This window comes from Drosophila bipectinata, chromosome 3L, assembly GCF_030179905.1.
Source record: "Drosophila bipectinata strain 14024-0381.07 chromosome 3L, DbipHiC1v2, whole genome shotgun sequence".
NCBI lineage: Eukaryota > Metazoa > Arthropoda > Insecta > Diptera > Drosophilidae > Drosophila > Drosophila bipectinata.
Genome location: NC_091738.1, coordinates 6,795,882 through 6,814,431, shown reverse-complemented (window position 1 = coordinate 6,814,431; position 18,550 = coordinate 6,795,882). Strand labels below are relative to the sequence as shown.

Genomic DNA, 18,550 nt, shown 5'->3' with positions numbered 1-18,550 from the left:
TCTTGTAAACTCTAAAGTAAGCTCTAGGGTATTTCCAAGAAAAAACCACAAAAAATATATATATATATTCCAAGTTCTGCACAACACACATCGGGTTTGCATTTTGTAATTGCTTGAGAAGTTTCTGGGACCTGACTTCTGGGTTATTGTTCTTAGGGCTGAGTGTCTGGCGGACAAAAGATTTTGTTTCCCATTCGAGTTACGGGTCAAACCAAACGAAAAAGTTTTCATAGCTTCTCGCTTTCTTCAGGCCCGGGGTCAGGTCAGTCGACATGGATGATGCGGCCCAGTGGGGATAACACGATTGCAATAAATTATAAAGTTCATTCGCAGGATAAATGAGGAAACGTGCAATTAAAGTTGGGCCACATATGAAGCTGAAGCTGAAGTGCCAGCCAGACAACTGATTGTTAATTGGATTGGTGGACTCCCCTAGAAATTATGGCCAAAAGGAGCACTCTCATACTCTGGTATGAGTTCGCAAAGAAGGAAGTGCTCTAAATACGACGAGTACTTTTGATGGATGGCAACATTTATGGCAGTGATTTAGTGTTTAGTTAGTTTAAAATGAGTGATTTGCTGTAAAAATATTGTTAATTAATTGTTAGTTGAAAAGAAGATATTTAGCTAGGGATTTTAGTGTGTTTTTGACTGGGTATTTTATTGAAAACTACTATGTTTTCTTAATAAAAGCATGTAAGGTGTTAGGACTTTATAGCATTTTACTTTAGACTAAAGAATCTTACGAATATTTATATAGATTTAGAGAGATATTAGGGAGAGTCATACCAAGAGTCTTATTAAAAGAATTTCTTAAAAAAAATATATTAAAATAAGGAAACAAAAATATATTACAGGATTAATACGTATATTAATAGAGAATAGTCTTCCAAGTCATTAAAAATATTCGGAGTTCAAAAATAAAGAAATTTTTTCCTTCAGAAGCTAAATCAGAGATCAGAGATCTATTGCTTCTATCCCTTTCCCATTTTTTCCAAAGGACTTTGAAACAATAAAAAATATATCCTTGAGTCTAAACCTCCCTACCTTTTGAAACAAACCAACAACAGCCCCTAAACCTTTAGCTCCCAATACCCAAATCATATTCAGAAAAGAAAATTGAATGCATTTTCTTGGATTTCCAACTGTTTTTAAAGAGGATTCCATCCTTTCTCTCTCTCCGAAAGCAATAGCCATTCTAAGAAGGATCTGCCCGACTTTTGTAGTACAACTCGAAGCTTATGGATAAAACTCTCCTTTCCACCCAACAAACGAAACTTTCTCCACGCCCTAATTGCATCTTGAAGTAGAAGCCAGAAGTAGAAGCTTCCTGGCCGTTGTCTACCTAAGGCCGAGCCAAAGGACATTGCAGGAAGCAGGAGGGACTACTCGGCTTCGGCTTTAGGCCAGGACATGCCAAAAGTGCACTACCATGTGGACATGAGTGTGTGTGTGCTGGAATGTCTCTATTCATACAATTTTGTATACATTACATTACCAGGCCCCATTTAGTTGGAATTGAACTAGAAAACGAGATGTTTACAATGTCTTGTTGGGTTTACTTACTATCCTCATTTTTTTTTGTGCATTTATTGTGAATTTCATTTCGTTTTCCTTGCTACACAAAAAAAAAGGGTTAAACATCTGCTGAACAGAGCTTGCTTGATACATTGGCATTTATTTATTAACATAAAAACCCAGTGAACCATGGTCATGCCCATGCCTCAAACCCCAAACCCAACCCCAACCCCACTGTGTGCCACATTCCTTGTCTTTTTCTCTCATTTCATTTTGCAACAGATTTTTGTTGCGGCTTTTTTCCACTTTCGTTTTGAAATGCGGCTTAAATAGCCGAACAAAACATGATATATATATATATACATATATGTTTGGATGGATGGATGGCAGGGAAGATCTCTTGATTACTTAAGCCGCCCCTCCTTCAGATAGGACAATAGCAACAAAAAACCTTTTCAATTACCAAAAAAATAGTTGGGTCAGCCAGACTGAGAGATATGAGGGTCTATACTCATACATTTTATGCTTAATAGTATTTTTCAGGTCACTCGATGTTTTTAGCTTCCGAAATGAGCCAACCTCTAGCCTGGGAGTGGTGTCATCTATTACCATCCATACTCTACAGTATATCACACCTTTCCTAAACAGACGGATGGAATTTTAAAAGCTTTAAACACGCGATATGTGTTGCCCTTTCTCTTTCACCGGATTACTACCTTTCTCTGTCTCGGGAATGGGTTTTCAAAAACTCCATTTCTGTGGCTACTCGGTTTGATTGACTGCAACGGATTATGGGAATACCCGATGATGACGTTGACGGGCCATTGCCAGAAATACATAATCACATGGCTCGGACATGCATTTAATTTCAATTTTAACGCTTTTGCAAATTATGTGTGAAATGATTTCTCTTTTTCGGTTATGCAAGCGCGAATTAAGGAAAATTATCTCTTAATGATTTTCGAATATTTCTGAATATAAATGGTCTTTATATCTAGTGGCAAATGAATCTCAGTACAGGAGGCGAGGCCCCTCCCTGGTTCGGTTTACATTGATCCATTGCCCAAGAAAAAAAAAATAAAAAACAATGACAACACTGGTTGGACAACAAAAGACTGTCATGGTAACTCAACACCAATCACCAATCACCGGCACAGCATGTTCCACATAAAAAACAAAAACAAAAGATTGTATATGAAAATGTAGTGTGGAGCTGAAAACAACTGTGAAAATCCAGAAAAATATGTTGACATCACATGAATGTCCAAAACGTTTTCCTTGTTTATATAACGCTGGGCTGGTTTTTTTTTTGGGAGGGACTGTGCATCCAGATTGGATGCCATGGGGGCGAGATGCCGTGGATGTAGTCCAGTTTGATGGGCAGGAATCCTAGATCTTCCTGCCAGCAACAGCAATTTGTGTGGCGAAATCATTAACAAGAACGACTTTATTTTAAAAGTACTTTTACAGACTTTTAAATACTCTGAAATATTCATTTTCTTAAAGCTTAAGAAGTATATGTCTGTATAAAATTAATGCTTCAGGAAAAACAAAATTAAAACGCAAAAACTATAATAGGTAATGAATTAATTCTAAGTTCCTTTTCCAGTCTATTAAGTTTTTAAAGTATTTTACAGAAATTACCTTACCTAACACTGAAAAATAAAAAATAAATATGTACACACTGTCCTGCTTCTTATCTTATTCTTTCTTCCTCAATAAAATCAAAAAACAAATATTTTTTAGATTTTTTGTGATGGGATCCCTTGAAAATGGGGTTTTCCCCTATAGGGCCCACAGTGATGGCTATATCTTCCCCAATTCTCATCCGAATCTCAAGCGGAGTACCTTAAACGATTTCTAGATCGATTCGCCATCATTCTGCATCTAAATCCTGAGACAAAATATTTTTCAGATTTTTTGTCCATTTTTCCTGATGAGATCCCTTGAAAATGGGGTTTTCTCCTATAGGGTCCACACTGATGGCTATATCTTCGCCAATTCTCACCCGATTCTCAAGCGGAGTACCTTAAACGATTTCTAGATCGATTCGCCATCATTCTGCATCAAAATCCTGAGACAAAATATTTTTTCGATTTTTTCCCCATTTTTCCTGATGGGATACCTTGAAAATGGGATTTCCTCTATATGGCTCAGAGTGATGTGGGAGGTATTCTCCTATATGGAGGTGATCCTCATCGAAAGTACATGTACTTTATAGGATCGTAGATGTCACTACGTTGCACACTCTTGACCAAAATGATAATACCCTATGGAAAGGGTATGAAAAGAGTAAAAAAGTCAAGAAAAACAAAAAGGAGAGTCCATCACACACATATTTTTATTCTTGATAGTTTTTTTTTTTTTTGCTGCTGTTAGTGACGTGTATGCTGCCCCATTACGTTGCCGTTGCTTTTGTGTTGCAGCTGATCTATTGGGAACGTGCTGAGACATCCGCTGGTGGTGGCCACCGCTCACCAATGTCGCCTCCGGGCGCTTAAGCATTGTTATGTCATCATTACCAGCTACCAGTAGCCAGCAACCAGCAACTGGCAACCAGCAACCAGCAACATCAAGCCAGCAACAGTAGCAGGCAGCAGCAATGTGTGCCAGCAATGCGGACGATGCTTTCTGCGGTTCGGGCTTTGTTGCACTTATTTGCCGCCCCCTAACCCCGCACTCCCCTCACTCCATCACCCTTAAACCTCAACTCTATTTTCTATCTGCGGCACATACATCTCTACATGCAACGCATATTGAACGATAAAGCAAAGTGAAGCTAAAGCTTGCAGCAACTGCAACTGCAACAAAAATAATGCATTATGGGGTATACTTAGTATTATTGTGGCTGTCTCTGTTGACTCTAAATGGTAGCTATTATTCCAGAGAGGATATTTAGATTATTTAATTATATTTCAAGCAGTAACTGCAGCATTTACAAATCAACAACTATGCTATTATTTAATTATTGTTTAAAAAAAATATATATTTAAGAGTAAATCCATGTTCGTTGTGGCTTTGAAACCTACATACATGCCTCGTTGCTTATGCCTTTGCTGTGGTCATTAAACGGCCTTGTGCCACTATCTCCCATCCACTGAGCACTGACCAGAGTCACTGGTCACCTCTGTGCGTGTGCTACGATTTCCCATTGTTTGTCGCTGGTTGGGATTCCACAGATCCGCAAATTGCAAATTATTGCACTCCACACCCACTCTTCGAAGGCCAGCAGGAGCAGCAGCTGCAGGCGATTAGAACACATCGCTAAAATGTCTATAAATATTCAATAATGCCAATTGACTTGCATGCAATTACGTTTACAATATGGGTGGTAAGGAGGTAATGCACCCCAACACGCCATCATATATGAGTTTATCAACCTTTCTCTTCAGCAACGGAGTTATCAGTGCTCTGTTGTCCAATCGATCGATCGATTAGCCGCCTGATAGGTTAAAGCACTGACTCACCCATGGCCAGTATTCATCCGCAAATAAAAATATAAAAAAAATAGAGTAAATCGATGGGGGAATTTATGTCCTGTGGCTGGCCTGCCTGCCTGGTTGTTTGTTCATTATGATTACTTTTCTGAAATAACTATAACAGATGCGCCATGCCAATAATTACATTGATGTATTAGTCTCTGGAGGGTGAAATGATATCAAAAATATCAGTAAGCTTTTGTATTTTATTCAGAGAACTAGACTATTAACCCATATTCTTGGCTGGTTTCTTCTGAAAGATCTCTTAAGACAATGCCCAACGGCATAAACCATAAACCCCAAAACTTTTCTTTTTGTGATAAATTGCATTTTAGCCACAGAATAATCTCCCGTTAGCTGCCTTTGGCCAACGAAAAATTCAAACGTGGCTTTCAGACTGGGTTTTAATTGATAAACAAAAAAAAAACAAAAAAAAATCGCACAGGTCAGAGGTTTTCACACGAAACACAAACCAAACCAAACCAAACCGAAACCGACATGAAATCAGAGATGGATATGCTCTGGCTCGTTATCCCCTCGAGCTGGAGTTGGAGCTCAATCCACCCACCCGAGTGGAATTTCCGTGAATTAAAGTTGGGCCAGCTGGCGTGGAGAATTCCCCGATTCAGAGGAGCTCCATCTCCTATTGCCACTGGCGGCAACTGGGTATGATGATGATGATGAACTTTATCTGCGGCCTGCCACAACAACTGACTGCTTAACTCCTCCTAACAGATAGATCTCTCTGTGTACCCCCTCTGTGCTATATCCTATTTTAATTTTTTTTTTGTTTTTTCTTGACTTTTCAGACACATACCCAAAGCCAAGGCAACAGCCATTGCCGATACCCCCGAACTGAAACGTTTTGCCGAAAATACGAAAATCCAATCGAATGTTAAATACCATGCTGACTTTGAGAAGGCCAAAGGCAAATTTACACAGGTAAGAAAGAGTCTCAGGACTCAGGACTTTAAATGAATACTAATTGTCTTGGTTTGGTACGGCAGGTGGCTGATGACCCGGAAACGCTGAGGATCAAACAGAACACGAAGCACATATCGAATGTGGCATATCACGGCGATCTGGAGAAGAAGGCTGCCATGGAGAAGCAGCGTGGCTCTGCCGAGGTCTCCGACAGCAGCAGTGAGTAGCTCTTTTCTCCTCATCCATATCCTGGTCTTCATCCAGCTCCTCATCCTGAAAGTATCTCCCATATTTGTGTATCTAACTCAACAGCAAGCTTCATTGTTTGGCTTAGTAATTGTTAGTTGCCTTTGGGGTCGGGTTGTGGAAATGAATTTATATGAACTTTATTGATTTAATGTGTTTATAATTGTCTATTGACGTCATTCATTCATGCAAGGAAACAAGTGACATAAAAGAGTAAACACTTTTAATAAAAACACTACATAAGCCTATATCAATCCAAAAAATTACTATTATTTAGATAGCTCTTGCCTATTTATTTCCTTCATTTTTGTCACATATTGTCATTAATATTGATTATAATTCCGTTTTTTATGGTTTGTTTTATTTTTTTTGTTTATTTTCATTATTGTTTTTTGCGGACATTGTTTATCATTTGTTGGCACACACTACTCTCCCCACATCAACATCAACATCAACATCAACATCAACATCAACATCAACTGCAACAAACAACAAAACAAAACATATATATTGTGTGCTTTCTGAACTACCGTTAACCTTATACACCAAAACACACCAACATACACTAACAACAACAACAACAACTGTGGACTATGTTGTGTATATTTTAATTGAAAAATTAAAAATATTTTCGAAAAAAAAAAAGATGAATCGGAATATTTCTCTGAGCAATTGGCAGCTGAACAATTCTCGCAATATGCACCCACAGCTTCACCCATACCGCCAGCCGTGACACTACACCAGCAACACCAACAACAGCAACAACAACAGCAGCAACAACAACAACAACAGCAGCTGCAGCAACAATACCAACAACAATTGCAGCAACAACACCAACACTATCTGCAACAGCAGCAACAAACTCTGCCACCGCCACCCATACAACATCAGCAATACAATACAGCGGCCATAACGCCCACATACCAACAACTCCAACAGCAACAACAACAACAACAACAGCGAGCCCAGCAGCAACATCAACAACAGCAACAACAACAACAGTTGCATGATCCCTATGCCCACTATCAGCAACCCCAGGCGTTGCGCCAACAGCACCACCAACAGCAGCAACAGCAAGCCATTAAACAAGCCTCACATCTGTATCCCACAGCAACCTCCCAGCAGCAGCAGGTGCAGCAACAGGCAGCTTTGAATCCCCAGCAGCAGGCCCTCAATAGCTACAATGAGATGCGCTCGGCCATACTCCAGAACTCGCATCATCCCAGCGGCAATGCTGTGGATCAGTACGATCATCCGCAGCAGCATCAGCTGCAGCAACAGCATAGCAGCAACACGGCGGTGCAGCAGCAGCAACAGCAGCCATCGCACCACAGCTTGTTGAACAACAATCCCAGCAATGGTGGCAGCTCGCAGAACAGCCACACCGCCATCATCAACAACAACAATGGCCATGGATCCAACAGCCAGATGATGCCCCCGCAGATGCGTGCTGGAGGCAGCAACACCGACGTGGCCCAGATGAGGAGCAGCAGCAAGCACAGTGTGGCCGGTGCACCGGGATCGGGAACTACCATCACCGCCCAGAATCATCTGCAGCAGCTGTATGCTGCACCCAACTACGCCACGGTGACGCCCTCGGAGAATGCCATTGCTGCCCAGAATCATATGCAGCAGATATATGCCTCGCCCAACTACGCCGCAGCGACGCCATCGGAGAACGCCGTCAACCTGAAGGCACATGCGAGCAATGGACATGTCCCCAGCCAGCAGCAACTGATGGCCGGCGGAGGAGGAGGAGGTGCCTCCAACAATATCGGAAAGATAGCCGACTACGATCCGTTGACGGATGGGCCGCGACCGGTGCCGACCGCCGGACGATCCAGCACCACTCTGGTCTACAGCTCAGAGCCGCGCGGCGGCATAGCAGGTGGTAAGTTATCCGAGAAGGGGGCAGGCTAGCTGGTAGTTCGAGATAGTGCGCTGCTCAGCTCGATGTGAATCCATCGCCTAATATCATCATATTTTGTCCTTGTCCCAGCTAGAGATTCCAGTAGAATCATCCACTAACTTGTCACCTCCTCCACAGGCAACAGTGTCTACCCCAAGAGGATTGGCTCCATTTCGGACATTGATCCGGCCAATGGTATATATGGCTCCCTAACCAGTGCCGAGCAGGCCCACCAGCAGAAGCAGCAGCAGTACTACCAACAGGTCCAGATGATGCAGCAACAAGAGCATCCTCCCCAGCAACAGCAACAGCAGCAGCAGATGCGCCAGCAACCATCCTATGTGTCGCTGCAGGATAAGCAGTCGCGCCAGAGCACAGCTTTGGTGAGTAACCCAAAGAGCCAGGAGACCAGATCCAACCAGAGATTTAGAAAAGCTATCGGATTTGGTCGTAACTTGTTGAATAGAATCCTTTTTTGGTTTAGAAACTTTCAAATCTTTGTACTCATTTCAAGAGTATTTGTGTGCGTATGTTTTTGATTAACTAGTCAGTCTCTAGTTAGAGATATTAAAAAAAAAAAATAAAATAATAGATAATCCCTCAAAGAAATATTATAAATAATATTCAATAATTTTACAGCGCGTCTATCGGGCCATTTACGACTACGAGGCGCAGGACGTCGACGAGGTTAGCTTCCGCGAGGGCGACGTCATCTTCGAGGTGGAGTCCATCGATTCGGGCTGGATGACCGGTCGGGTGGAGCGAACCGGCAAGACCGGCATGCTGCCCGCCAACTATGTGGAGCAGGCGGTTATATAATAGGGAATGTTCTACTACTGCTGCTGTCGCCAGCAGTTTGTGGTGATCCTCGTCTGCCTGCTCTACATCCTGCTCGTCCTGGTCTTCTTTGTCAATGTCTTTGTCGCGGATCGCAATATGCATGCGAACCTAATGATGAGAAACTCCCATGGGCATGGGCACGGTCATGGCGGAGGAGGAGGAGTAGGCGGCGGGATGGGTGGAGCACCGGCCGGCCATCACAACCACAATCCGTACGACATGCATGGCTATAACCACTACAGCAACTACCATCCGCAAGTGGATCCCAAGCAGCAGCAGGAGATGGCCAGGAAGACGCCGAACCAACAGCAGGCCGAGCAGGACATCTACTATTATTTCAATCATGTATTCAGGCGGCGAAGGCGATGAGGAGCAGTGGATGATGATGATGCTCCAAATCTTAGTGCATTAACTTATCCTACACATACACACACACCCTCTAAATACATAAATAGTTATATAATTACTATATATAATATATAAATATATATATTTATAGCCAAGGCAGCGAGTTATGTAAAAAGCGCTAGGAGGAGATACAATTTTTGTGTAAAATTTAATAGTAACACCCCCAACCAAGAACCAACAATCTGATATCCATCATATATATAGTAAATAAACGGAAGTTTTAGAATCGTGAGATATATATGCGATATCCGATTCCGATTCCAGCTTATGAATAATTCGAGAGCGACCAAGCTAGCCCAGCCAAGTATGCATTTATCTACAGGCCCTTAGAGGAATAATAAAAATTTATACAGATATTTATTGAAGGATATACAAGCTAATCAGCTAATCTAATGCTCTATATAGCTAACCAAATTATATATACGGTTGCTAGACGACCAGCTTTTCCAGCCCAGCCTGATATAGAAAACGTTTTCTAATTAAATTAGAATTTCACTAAATAATCAATATACATACTATATACTATATATGGGGCTTCTGGCTACTTAGGATTTCCCCCCCTCCATGTTTTCTTAGGCTTTTTTAAAAAGCTTCTTGTACTAGCCTAGTTCAGAGTCCATAATCTGATATCATCTGATATGGATTTGGATCCATTATCCCTACAATTTTGTCAATTTATTCGTGTAGAGCGGCCTTAAGGCAAAGGCAAAGATTTGTTCTTGTTTTTTTTTTGTAGTGGGGGAAATACGTGTTTTAATCTATATATATAATCTATATATATATATATATTATTTTTGTTAAGAAGATGATAATATTGTTTGTTTCTCTAGACAAGTAAATGGGAAAATATTGTTTCGTTTCACAAAAGAAATCCTTGAAAGTGCCTTTAATTTGCTAAAAAAAAACAAAGTGTTTTTTAGATAAAACCAATTTATTAGATTACCAATAATGCATTATTAGAACGCAACTAATATACTGATTAACTTAACTTATACATCCAAGATAACAATATGCAAAGAATCGAGATCGAATTTCAGATGCAAAGTAGGAGGAATAACAGAAGATAATTTATAATGTGATTGGAGTAATGTTTTTCTATGGCAAGTCAAGCTACATTAATGTATTATTAACTTAATTACACACCCACATACCACACACACTCGGACATAGGCATATAGGCCGCAGTTTGGAAATGCTTCGAGTGGATATGGAAGAATCACCTAACAATTACACAGAATCTAATCTAATCTTATCCTGAAACTGAAGCAGCGCCAAAGGCTTCGTTTTGTGAACGTGTTACAAATAAAATAAAAATTTATGAAAATCTTTTAGGTTTTGGTTTTAATCTTGAATGTATTATAAAAGAAATTCTATTAAGAATGATATGGAGGGGCTAAAAACAATATGGATAAAGCGATCTATCCTCGATGTAGCTTAGCTAAGATGGCTTTGATACAATATTATCCACTCTATAAGGACCATATATCGTAATCATAACTCCACCTATTGTTGACAGACCAACATCTGTCATACCTTTCTGTTTTTTAGACTTTTCTAGTACTACTTTCTGGTATAAAAAACTGGAAAATAATACTTCAAGACCATTCTCCAATTGCAAACTTCCGAATAAACCCTTCAAATACTATGCAGTCTCTATCAAAAATTACCTAAAAGTAGTTTCTAAAGGTAGAGCTAGGATAGATTCAGGAGAAGGAACTGAAGTAGTTGATATGGCGGGTGCCGGAAGATCCGTATCAGTGAATGATTGAAAACCTGAGAAATATTTGCTATTGAAGGAGAAGCTTCCAGGAAAAGCTACAAGAGCAAGCTATCTGGGAGAAGGTCCTGAATCAATCATGTGTAGCAGATACTTTCTGCAGAAAGTATGGAGATGCAAATGTATAGACCCGGTTAAGAGAAGGATAAGACTTGATGATATTCTATATTTTCAATTCAAGATTCAAATAAACCCAGAATTTCCTCTGCAAATGTCAAAATTCAAAGAAGGTCTCATCCATAGACTCATTTTATGTTGAAGCATACATATATGTAATTATAGAGTGAAATTTTAGGAATATTCCATAAAGTATTTATGCCGTAACGTAAAAATTAATCAAAATAAAAATCATCCCTCCACACCGTCAGTTGCTATCACTGGACCCCGGGCCAGGGGTGGTAGTAGAAGTGGGTGTGCCTCCTTGGCGGGCCCCCATAATAGTTTCCAGGATAATGGCCTTGGAGTTGCTGATGGTCTCCTCGAAGAGCTTGGCATCCGAGCGCTTCTCCTCGGTGATGTAGTCCAGCTTCTCCGTCAGCATGGCGATCTTCTCCTGGGCCAGTTCCAGCCTGAAAATTAATGTCAAAGATTACCTAAATCCTAGTTATCCTTAAGACTTACTGGTTCTTAAGATCCTCCATCTTTGGCTCACTTCCACCCACTGCCGAGCTGAGAGTGGCGTTGGACTGGTACTGGGACTGATTCTCGAAGCTGAAGGAGCTGATCGATCCGTTAAGAGAAGTGCGACTCAGCGAACTCGCATAGTCGGCCATTCGCTGGGTGCGCTTCTTCTTGTCGGACTGCACATCGAGCTCCTTCTCCAGCTCCCTGATCTTTGCCTCCAGCCGGATGATGCGGGTCTTCAGTTTCCCAATCTGCTCCTGGGCATTCTCGTTCTTGGTGCGCTCGGCCTCCAGGCGCTCGCCCTGGGACTTGGTCAGTAACATAAGATGGTTTTTCTCCACCTCAAGGGCATCTAGGATGCCCACAAACTCCTCCTATGATTGGAGAATGTTTATATAATCCCCACTTCCTCCTCGAAGCTTACCTTTCGAAATTCCCGACATGAGAAAAGGAACCCTCCAGATAGTGCCCGCAAATCCATCTCCAACTTCTTGATCATCTCCTGAAGACTCTCAATAGCCACATCCTTTTGTTTAACCACCGACTCCAGCTCCAGATGCATGCCACTCAGCTCCTCCATCTGGCGCCGGGAGATGTCCCGCTCCTCGGTGATCCGTATTATCTCGGCCCGCATGTCATCCAAACGGACCTCGTACTGCTGCCTCTGGCGGGCCAGCCTATCGTTCATGGTGTTCATATTCAAGCCGTTGTAGTCCGTCTGCTCCTCCAGCTCACTGAACTTCACCTTGTACTTGACCATCTCATCGTTGAGAGTCTTGTTGCGCACCTTCAGGGCCAACATCTTGCTGCGCTGCTCCTCCATCTGGGCCTGGAGGTTGACTATCTCCTTTTCCAGCGACTCCACCTTGGCTCGGTGCAGGATCTCGCTCTTGCGCACTCCGGGAGTGAAGCGATCGAACGATGCAGCGCCACTTCCGCCTCCATCTCCAGCACCCAAGCTAGCGGCATGATGAGTACCTCCAGCCGACCGCGCACTGCCCGGCACCAATTCCAGATCAGTGCCAACGGCAACCGGAGCGTACTCCGCCCGATCGGCAGCCCTCTCCTCGAAGCACATCAGGCGATCCTTGAGCTCCTGCACCTTCTGGTTCAGGGTGAGTATCTGCTGGGCCCGACCGCGCCAGTTGGCCTGGTTCAGATTGTTGGCCAGAATGTTGATGTTGCAGGACTCGCCGATCTCGTGCTGCAGGCACTTCTGGGCTAGCTTCAGTTGGGTTTGTAGTTCAGTGTTCTTGTTCCTGGTCTCGAAGAGTTTCTGCTGCATGCTGGTGATCTTGGCCTGCAGCTCGTCGGCGGAGGTTCCCTTTTTCAGGAGCTCCTGATTCGCCTGCAACTTCTCCTCGTAGCTGCGCAAGTCACGCTCCATCTTCTCGATCTGGTTATCCCTTTTGGCCAGCCGGTTCTTCGTCTGCTCCAGCTCCGCCCGCATCTGACGGTTCTTCTTGCTCAGCTCCAGGATCTTGGTGCTGGCAATAGAGGAATTTGAACGCAGTTCGTCAATGGGCACCGAGTTCAGGACGTCGTTGAGAGAGTCCACAGACTTTTTAAGGGCATTGATCTCCTGGTTCTTGTCCTGAATGGTCTGGGCCAGTGACTGGTTCTCCTGCTCGAACTCAACCAGCCTTTTGCGCAGTTTTTTTGACTCTGGCTTGGGCTGTTTCGGTTTTCCGGCCGTAGTGGCCACCACCACATGGGCCGCCACCATGGGATCGTGCTCGTGCCGACGGCGAGTGGAGCGCGGAACCTGCTGCTCCACAATCGGCTTTTGGCAATATTCCTCAGGCAGTAATTCCATATCGAAATCGAGGTTTTTTTAAAATATACATACGCAATCAAATCAAAAACAGTTTCTTTGGCTTGGCGAAATTTGTACGTGTGCCTGTTACGTGTTACGGATATTCTCAATTTTGTTTCGACAGTTGTTTCAATGGGTGGTTTCAAACAGCTTCTCCATAAAATACAAAAAAAGCTAAGTAGATTGAACATTTTTCAATGAAAACTTATCTACAAAGTTTTTAAAATTCAAATGTGAAACGGTTACCCGCTTCATAACGGCCACTATGGGCAGACGTACGTTTACCAACACTGGTGGAAAAATTAGTGTGACCCATTACCGTCGCCGGTATTAGGGGGTGCTGCACTCCACCTATCGTTCAACACGTAAATAAAGTGACGTGTAAGACAACAACGAAAACAAGCAAAGATGGACGGATTTATGATGGTATGTTGCAAAATATTCATAATTATGGATGAAAATTAAGTCTGCCTTCCTTGTAGGACATCATCAAGGGCATGTGCATCATGGACAATGATGGCAACCGCATCCTGGCCAAATATTACGACAAAAACATCCTGTCCACGCTGAAGGAACAAAAGGCCTTCGAGAAGAACCTGTTCAACAAAACGCATCGCTCCAACACGGAGATCATCATGCTGGACGGCCTCACCTGCGTCTACAAGAGCAACGTGGATCTGTTCTTCTACGTCATGGGCAACGCCTACGAGAACGAGCTTATCCTGCTTTCCGTGCTGAACTGCCTGTACGATTCCATCAGCCTGATTCTCAAGAAGAACGTGGAGAAGCGCCTGGTGCTGGAGAACCTCGAGATCATCATGCTGGCCTTTGATGAGATCTGCGACGGAGGGTGTGTATATTTCCGAGTCATCCATAGTCTTTGTAGGGTTAGGGTTGGGTTTTCTGTCAACGTACACAACAAGTGTTTTGTAATTGGATGACCTTTAGCCTTATCATCTTTATTTACCCCATTTAATCTGTATTATTTAATTCTCAACAGAATCATCCTGGATGCGGATCCATCGTCTGTGGTTAAACGCGTCGATCTGCGCAACGATGACATTCCCATTGCCGAACAGACCGTTGCCCAGGTAACTAACACGCTAAATGGTCTATTTTGGTAGCCACTCTACATTTAGTAGCTCTTCTTAAGTGTTTTCTTTCAAATATTTTATGATAGACGCCGGTTTAATCGGTACTACTTAATAGTATTGTCCTGTTTTGTTTCGTAATTTGATTACCATTCGTCCAATTCCCCCTGCCCCACGTCCAAAAATTTACCAAATCCATTGTACATGAAATCTGAACAAATAAATATGATTTTAAATGTTTTGGAACTTTACCCTCATTTTGATTTGGTTCATTTGATAAAATTACGTACGGTAGGCATTCAATACATCTATATTTAGTAGCTTTTTTGTTTTAATTTCTGTACTTGTTTTATCGTTTGTGTTGAGTATACATCTTTCTTGATAAAAATATATACATACATAAGTGTGGTTTGTAGTAACTCTTTCTAGACTTCCTTCATTAGCTAATTGATCGAATTTAACTGTGTCTTTTTATTGTGGAATCTCTATATGTGCTATCTATTTTTTTAGGTACTGCAATCGGCGCGTGAACAGCTCAAATGGTCCATTCTGAAGTGATGGAGGGGCCACTTCCGGTCGGTCGCATCCCTGTATCGCAATACATTCGATCCTTCGTGTATCCCCCAATTGTTTCCGCCTAGTTGTAAAGCATATTATAATACATATATTTAACTAGACAGCCATGCATGTTTTATTTTTCTGTTGTTTAATCAGCTTAATTAGATTGATTTAAAGCTTAATTCAAGCAACTAACTATTGATTGGGTTATCGATTGAATCGGTCGGCTGTAAATCTTTAAAACGTGATGTGGGAAGTCCCTTAAAATCTACATATATTACAGGGAGGGTATTTTAAATTATGATAGCTAAAATATTAAAGCTTGTAACTATTAAATGATGAGTAATGGTGATTACACCTAGATAGTACATTGCAGGTACAACGCAATTGTAATCCAATCAACCATCCATCGAGAGTTAAATGTTATTACTAACTTATTCAAATCCAACCACTTGCTTTCGTTTAGATACGGGCCAGAAGTAGGCCATAAACACGTGGCCAGGCAATGGCCAACCTGGACTGGGAATGGGACTGGGACTGGGACCATGGTTGAAGTGGAAAATGGGAGTGGCTACTAACATCTTTACGATTCGGTGGCAATTATTAAGCGATTAAGTACCGATAATCTCAAAATCTTTATAATACGGGGGGCCACATAAAGGAATTCTATTTTCAGATGAGAGTTGGGCAGTTCAACAATTTTGTTTTGTTGCCACCATAAGGGATAAGGGCAATGGAACTTGAAAGCCCTTCAGGATCAAGCGTTTGATTTATTGGAACTGCGATTAATAGTACAGCTTAGCTTTAGTGTTAGGCATTAAATACTCTAGTTATGAAATCACATTTTTTACGTTGCAAAAAAAAAAAATGAAACAAGAAATGAAGAGGTCGTAATTGAAGGTTGTTCAATCGGGGACTTTTGTAACTCTCTTTGATTAACTCCCAAAAAACAAAATAGATACTCGGTATCTGTGATTCACTTGTTTTCACCCATTTTATAGCGTCGTGGCTATCATTCAACTTCAACCCGCTGTTCATACATCAGCCATATCCATTTATACCACCCATGAACCAGAGACGTGCTCCACACCCACCACCCACCGCCCAACCACCCACCCACTCGCCCATTGCTCTTTAATCAAATGCTTGTCAACATTGCAGCCAAAACAAAAACAATGGCAAAATTAAGCGCCTCACAAACGCCCTCGTTTATCTGCCCTCGAAGTTGTCGAATTAGACAAATAACAAGCCAGGTGAAGGTACACATATATCAGCTTTGGGGGCTGTGATATCAGGACTCTCCACTTGATGGATGGCGATTTCCAAGTGCAAATCACGTTTCTTTTTCAGTTTTTTGGGGTAATGCTTCGATTTTAGAAGCTTACGTGGTTGCATGAAGTCAGGGGCTTGTCTGTCATATTCCAGATCGAATCGGCAAAGAATGAGTAGCTTACGTGAGCCGGTTCCAATGATTTTCAAAATTGCCAATTCCCTAGGGCAGTAAATCATGGGTTTTACTGCCTTTACCTGTGTGTACCTTATCATGTGCTGAGTTTTTAAGTTAAATCGATTATTTAATTGATTTTCGCCAAGTCTTTAATTAACTTTAATATGACACCTTAGGGCCTAATAAATTTTCACTCTACTATTATGAAATATTGTTATTTCTATGGCTTAATATATGCAATAGTCATATAGCGCATACTTAAAGCTTGTAATTCGTCACCTACGTGGACTGTCGTAAGTAGGGCTGTCTTAAGTGTTGGAAAATGGGAAGTTTTTGTAAAATACCTGACCTTAAATATTTCATGAGGATAAAGTATGTTTAAATTATTATCTCTCAATTAATTTAGATAAGCAATTAATTAGATTAGAAGAGATTATTTAAATGGTTAGCCCTCCTTAGTGATGTCCTAACCTCACCCTTAGTAATGATTTCTTTAGTGTTGGAAAATGGAAAATTTTTTGAATTTTCGAATGCGGGAAATATGATTCAAATATTTCCTATGAATAAAGTGAAGTACAGTTAGATCGTTAGCTCTCAATTAATTTATACCCAATATCGGGTTCTCAAGTATGCTTCCTATGCATTATCGCAGAGATTATTCGCCAAAGAAAGGTTCCACACGATTAGCGCCGCCACCGAACCGTGATCCCCAGTCCCCCATTCCCGACTAACAGTTCGGAATGAGTTCCAATCGGATCAAGATTTACGGTCCCCCAGCGCCATCGGGATTTATATAAGCAATCGAATACGGATTGGCGAGAGGACTACTTACTACTTGGCATTCTGTTGGCCAGTCAGTCTATAGTCATATAGTACGATTTGTGTGTGTGCTCTTGATTTCGAATTCTTGTCCCGAAAAAACGGAAATCCAAATACCAAATCAAATCACGACTGATACTGGGAAATGAATGGCGACTTGTTTTTTGGGTCTGTACCTATTATTTCTATGAATTTCAATCTTAATGTTAAGTGTTAAAAGTGGTAAACAAAATAGTTAAAATTCCTGTCTTTAAATTCCGTTCTGTTTTTGTCGCTGGCTCCCTTCACGTGTGCTGGCTAATTGAAAATAATCGAAATTATTGCGAAATATTTCGCTTTTGGGTTAAAGTTTCTCGACACTCGCCTGACAGACCCGCGATTCTCCAGAAGTAATATCGAGTGAGAGGGCCGGGATCCATAAACGACTTTATGGCTCACAATTTTTAGGAAAATTTTTGCGCCACGAAATGAGACATGGGCCTGGCCGTCATAATCGGGAATCGTCACTCTTCTCCCAGCTGCCAGACGACTTGCCAATAAACCCATATACTAGACAGAGTAAGGAGGAGAGGCAAATCAGATCACATCGACTGTCCGATAAGTGGGTGGCTCGAGCAGTTAACGACCTTGAGTCTGGGGCCACAACTTCTCGATCCACCCCCGTAGATCCATATCGGGCAAACGGCTTCAAGAGGTCCCAGTGAACCCCCTTGAACCGAGGATACTGGGTAGTGACTTAACCTATCGCAAACCCTTAAGCCCACGGGCCCTGACAGTGGGTCAAATCTCTCCCCCCAGTTATCATCCAGACGCGATAAGGTTCCATTTTCAGGTCTGGATTGGATTGTGCAGTTTCTGGGTTCAGTTCGTTGTCGGTTGTCGAGGGCCGGAATTTTAATTATATGTTCTTTCGAGTGCCCTGCTCGACGAGTTCCATGGAGTGCAGTTAGTTGCAAAACAATTGTTTCAGTATGCAAACAATCATACCATTCTCGACTTGGCTCTCATAATCCTCACCAGCCGATCGAGTGCAGTCATAGTTGTCAAGGGCGCAGCCACTGAAGAGGGGTAAAGTTCCAAATGGGACAACAGTG

General features: G+C 42.0%; 4 protein-coding genes across 7 annotated transcripts in view; 3 read left to right on the top strand and 1 right to left on the bottom strand.

Moving 5' to 3' along the window:
• Lasp (LIM and SH3 domain protein Lasp) overlaps positions 1–8,895 on the top strand; it is a 28,131-nt gene extending 19,236 nt beyond the window's left edge. For 2 of the 4 annotated variants that reach the window (XM_070279642.1, XM_017232147.3), the window contains 5 exons: positions 5,807–5,939; positions 6,005–6,140; positions 7,279–8,058; positions 8,215–8,459; positions 8,716–8,895. In XM_070279642.1, coding sequence (XP_070135743.1) covers positions 6,098–6,140; positions 7,279–8,058; positions 8,215–8,459; positions 8,716–8,895 — 1,248 coding nt within the window. In that variant the 5' untranslated portion in view covers positions 5,807–5,939; positions 6,005–6,097. Of the gene's footprint in view, positions 1–5,806; positions 5,940–6,004; positions 6,141–6,813; positions 8,059–8,214; positions 8,460–8,715 lie in introns of all 4 variants that reach the window. The other 2 variants (XM_017232146.3, XM_017232145.3) reach the window with 2 other exon arrangements.
• Positions 8,896–8,901: 6 nt separating this feature from the next.
• Positions 8,902–10,653, top strand: LOC108119128 (uncharacterized). Its single transcript, XM_017232149.2, has one exon. It carries the CDS (start codon positions 8,902–8,904, stop codon positions 9,283–9,285), a length of 384 nt encoding a protein of 127 aa, XP_017087638.2. The 3' UTR covers positions 9,286–10,653.
• A 684-nt stretch (positions 10,654–11,337) lies between these two features.
• LOC108119163 (coiled-coil domain-containing protein 13) lies at positions 11,338–13,695 on the bottom strand. The gene is made up of 3 exons (XM_017232203.3): positions 12,150–13,695; positions 11,723–12,099; positions 11,338–11,670 (listed from the first exon to the last, which is right to left on the bottom strand). The coding sequence occupies exons 1-3, from the start codon at positions 13,539–13,541 to the stop codon at positions 11,466–11,468; spliced, it is 1,974 nt and encodes a 657-aa protein (XP_017087692.2). The 5' UTR covers positions 13,542–13,695; the 3' UTR covers positions 11,338–11,465.
• A 114-nt stretch (positions 13,696–13,809) lies between these two features.
• Positions 13,810–15,309, top strand: zetaCOP (COPI coat complex subunit zeta). Its single transcript, XM_017232204.3, has 4 exons — positions 13,810–13,967; positions 14,024–14,391; positions 14,542–14,632; positions 15,143–15,309. The coding sequence occupies exons 1-4, from the start codon at positions 13,950–13,952 to the stop codon at positions 15,188–15,190; spliced, it is 525 nt and encodes a 174-aa protein (XP_017087693.1). The 5' UTR covers positions 13,810–13,949; the 3' UTR covers positions 15,191–15,309.
• The last annotated feature ends 3,241 nt before the right edge of the window (positions 15,310–18,550 follow it).

Bases quoted from the DNA above. Each gene is read 5' to 3' on its own strand.
- LOC108119128 (XM_017232149.2), top strand. From the start codon at position 8,902: ATGTTCTACTACTGCTGCTGTCGCCAGCAGTTTGTGGTGATCCTCGTC.
- LOC108119163 (XM_017232203.3), bottom strand. From the start codon at position 13,541: ATGGAATTACTGCCTGAGGAATATTGCCAAAAGCCGATTGTGGAGCAG. The intron at 12,100-12,149 runs GTAAGCTTCGAG...CTCCAATCATAG, and splicing joins CATGTCGGGAATTTCGAAAG to GAGGAGTTTGTGGGCATCCT. The intron at 11,671-11,722 runs GTAAGTCTTAAG...ATTAATTTTCAG, and splicing joins ATGGAGGATCTTAAGAACCA to GCTGGAACTGGCCCAGGAGA.
- zetaCOP (XM_017232204.3), top strand. The intron at 14,392-14,541 runs GTGTGTATATTT...AATTCTCAACAG, and splicing joins GATGAGATCTGCGACGGAGG to AATCATCCTGGATGCGGATC. The intron at 14,633-15,142 runs GTAACTAACACG...CTATTTTTTTAG, and splicing joins CCGAACAGACCGTTGCCCAG to GTACTGCAATCGGCGCGTGA.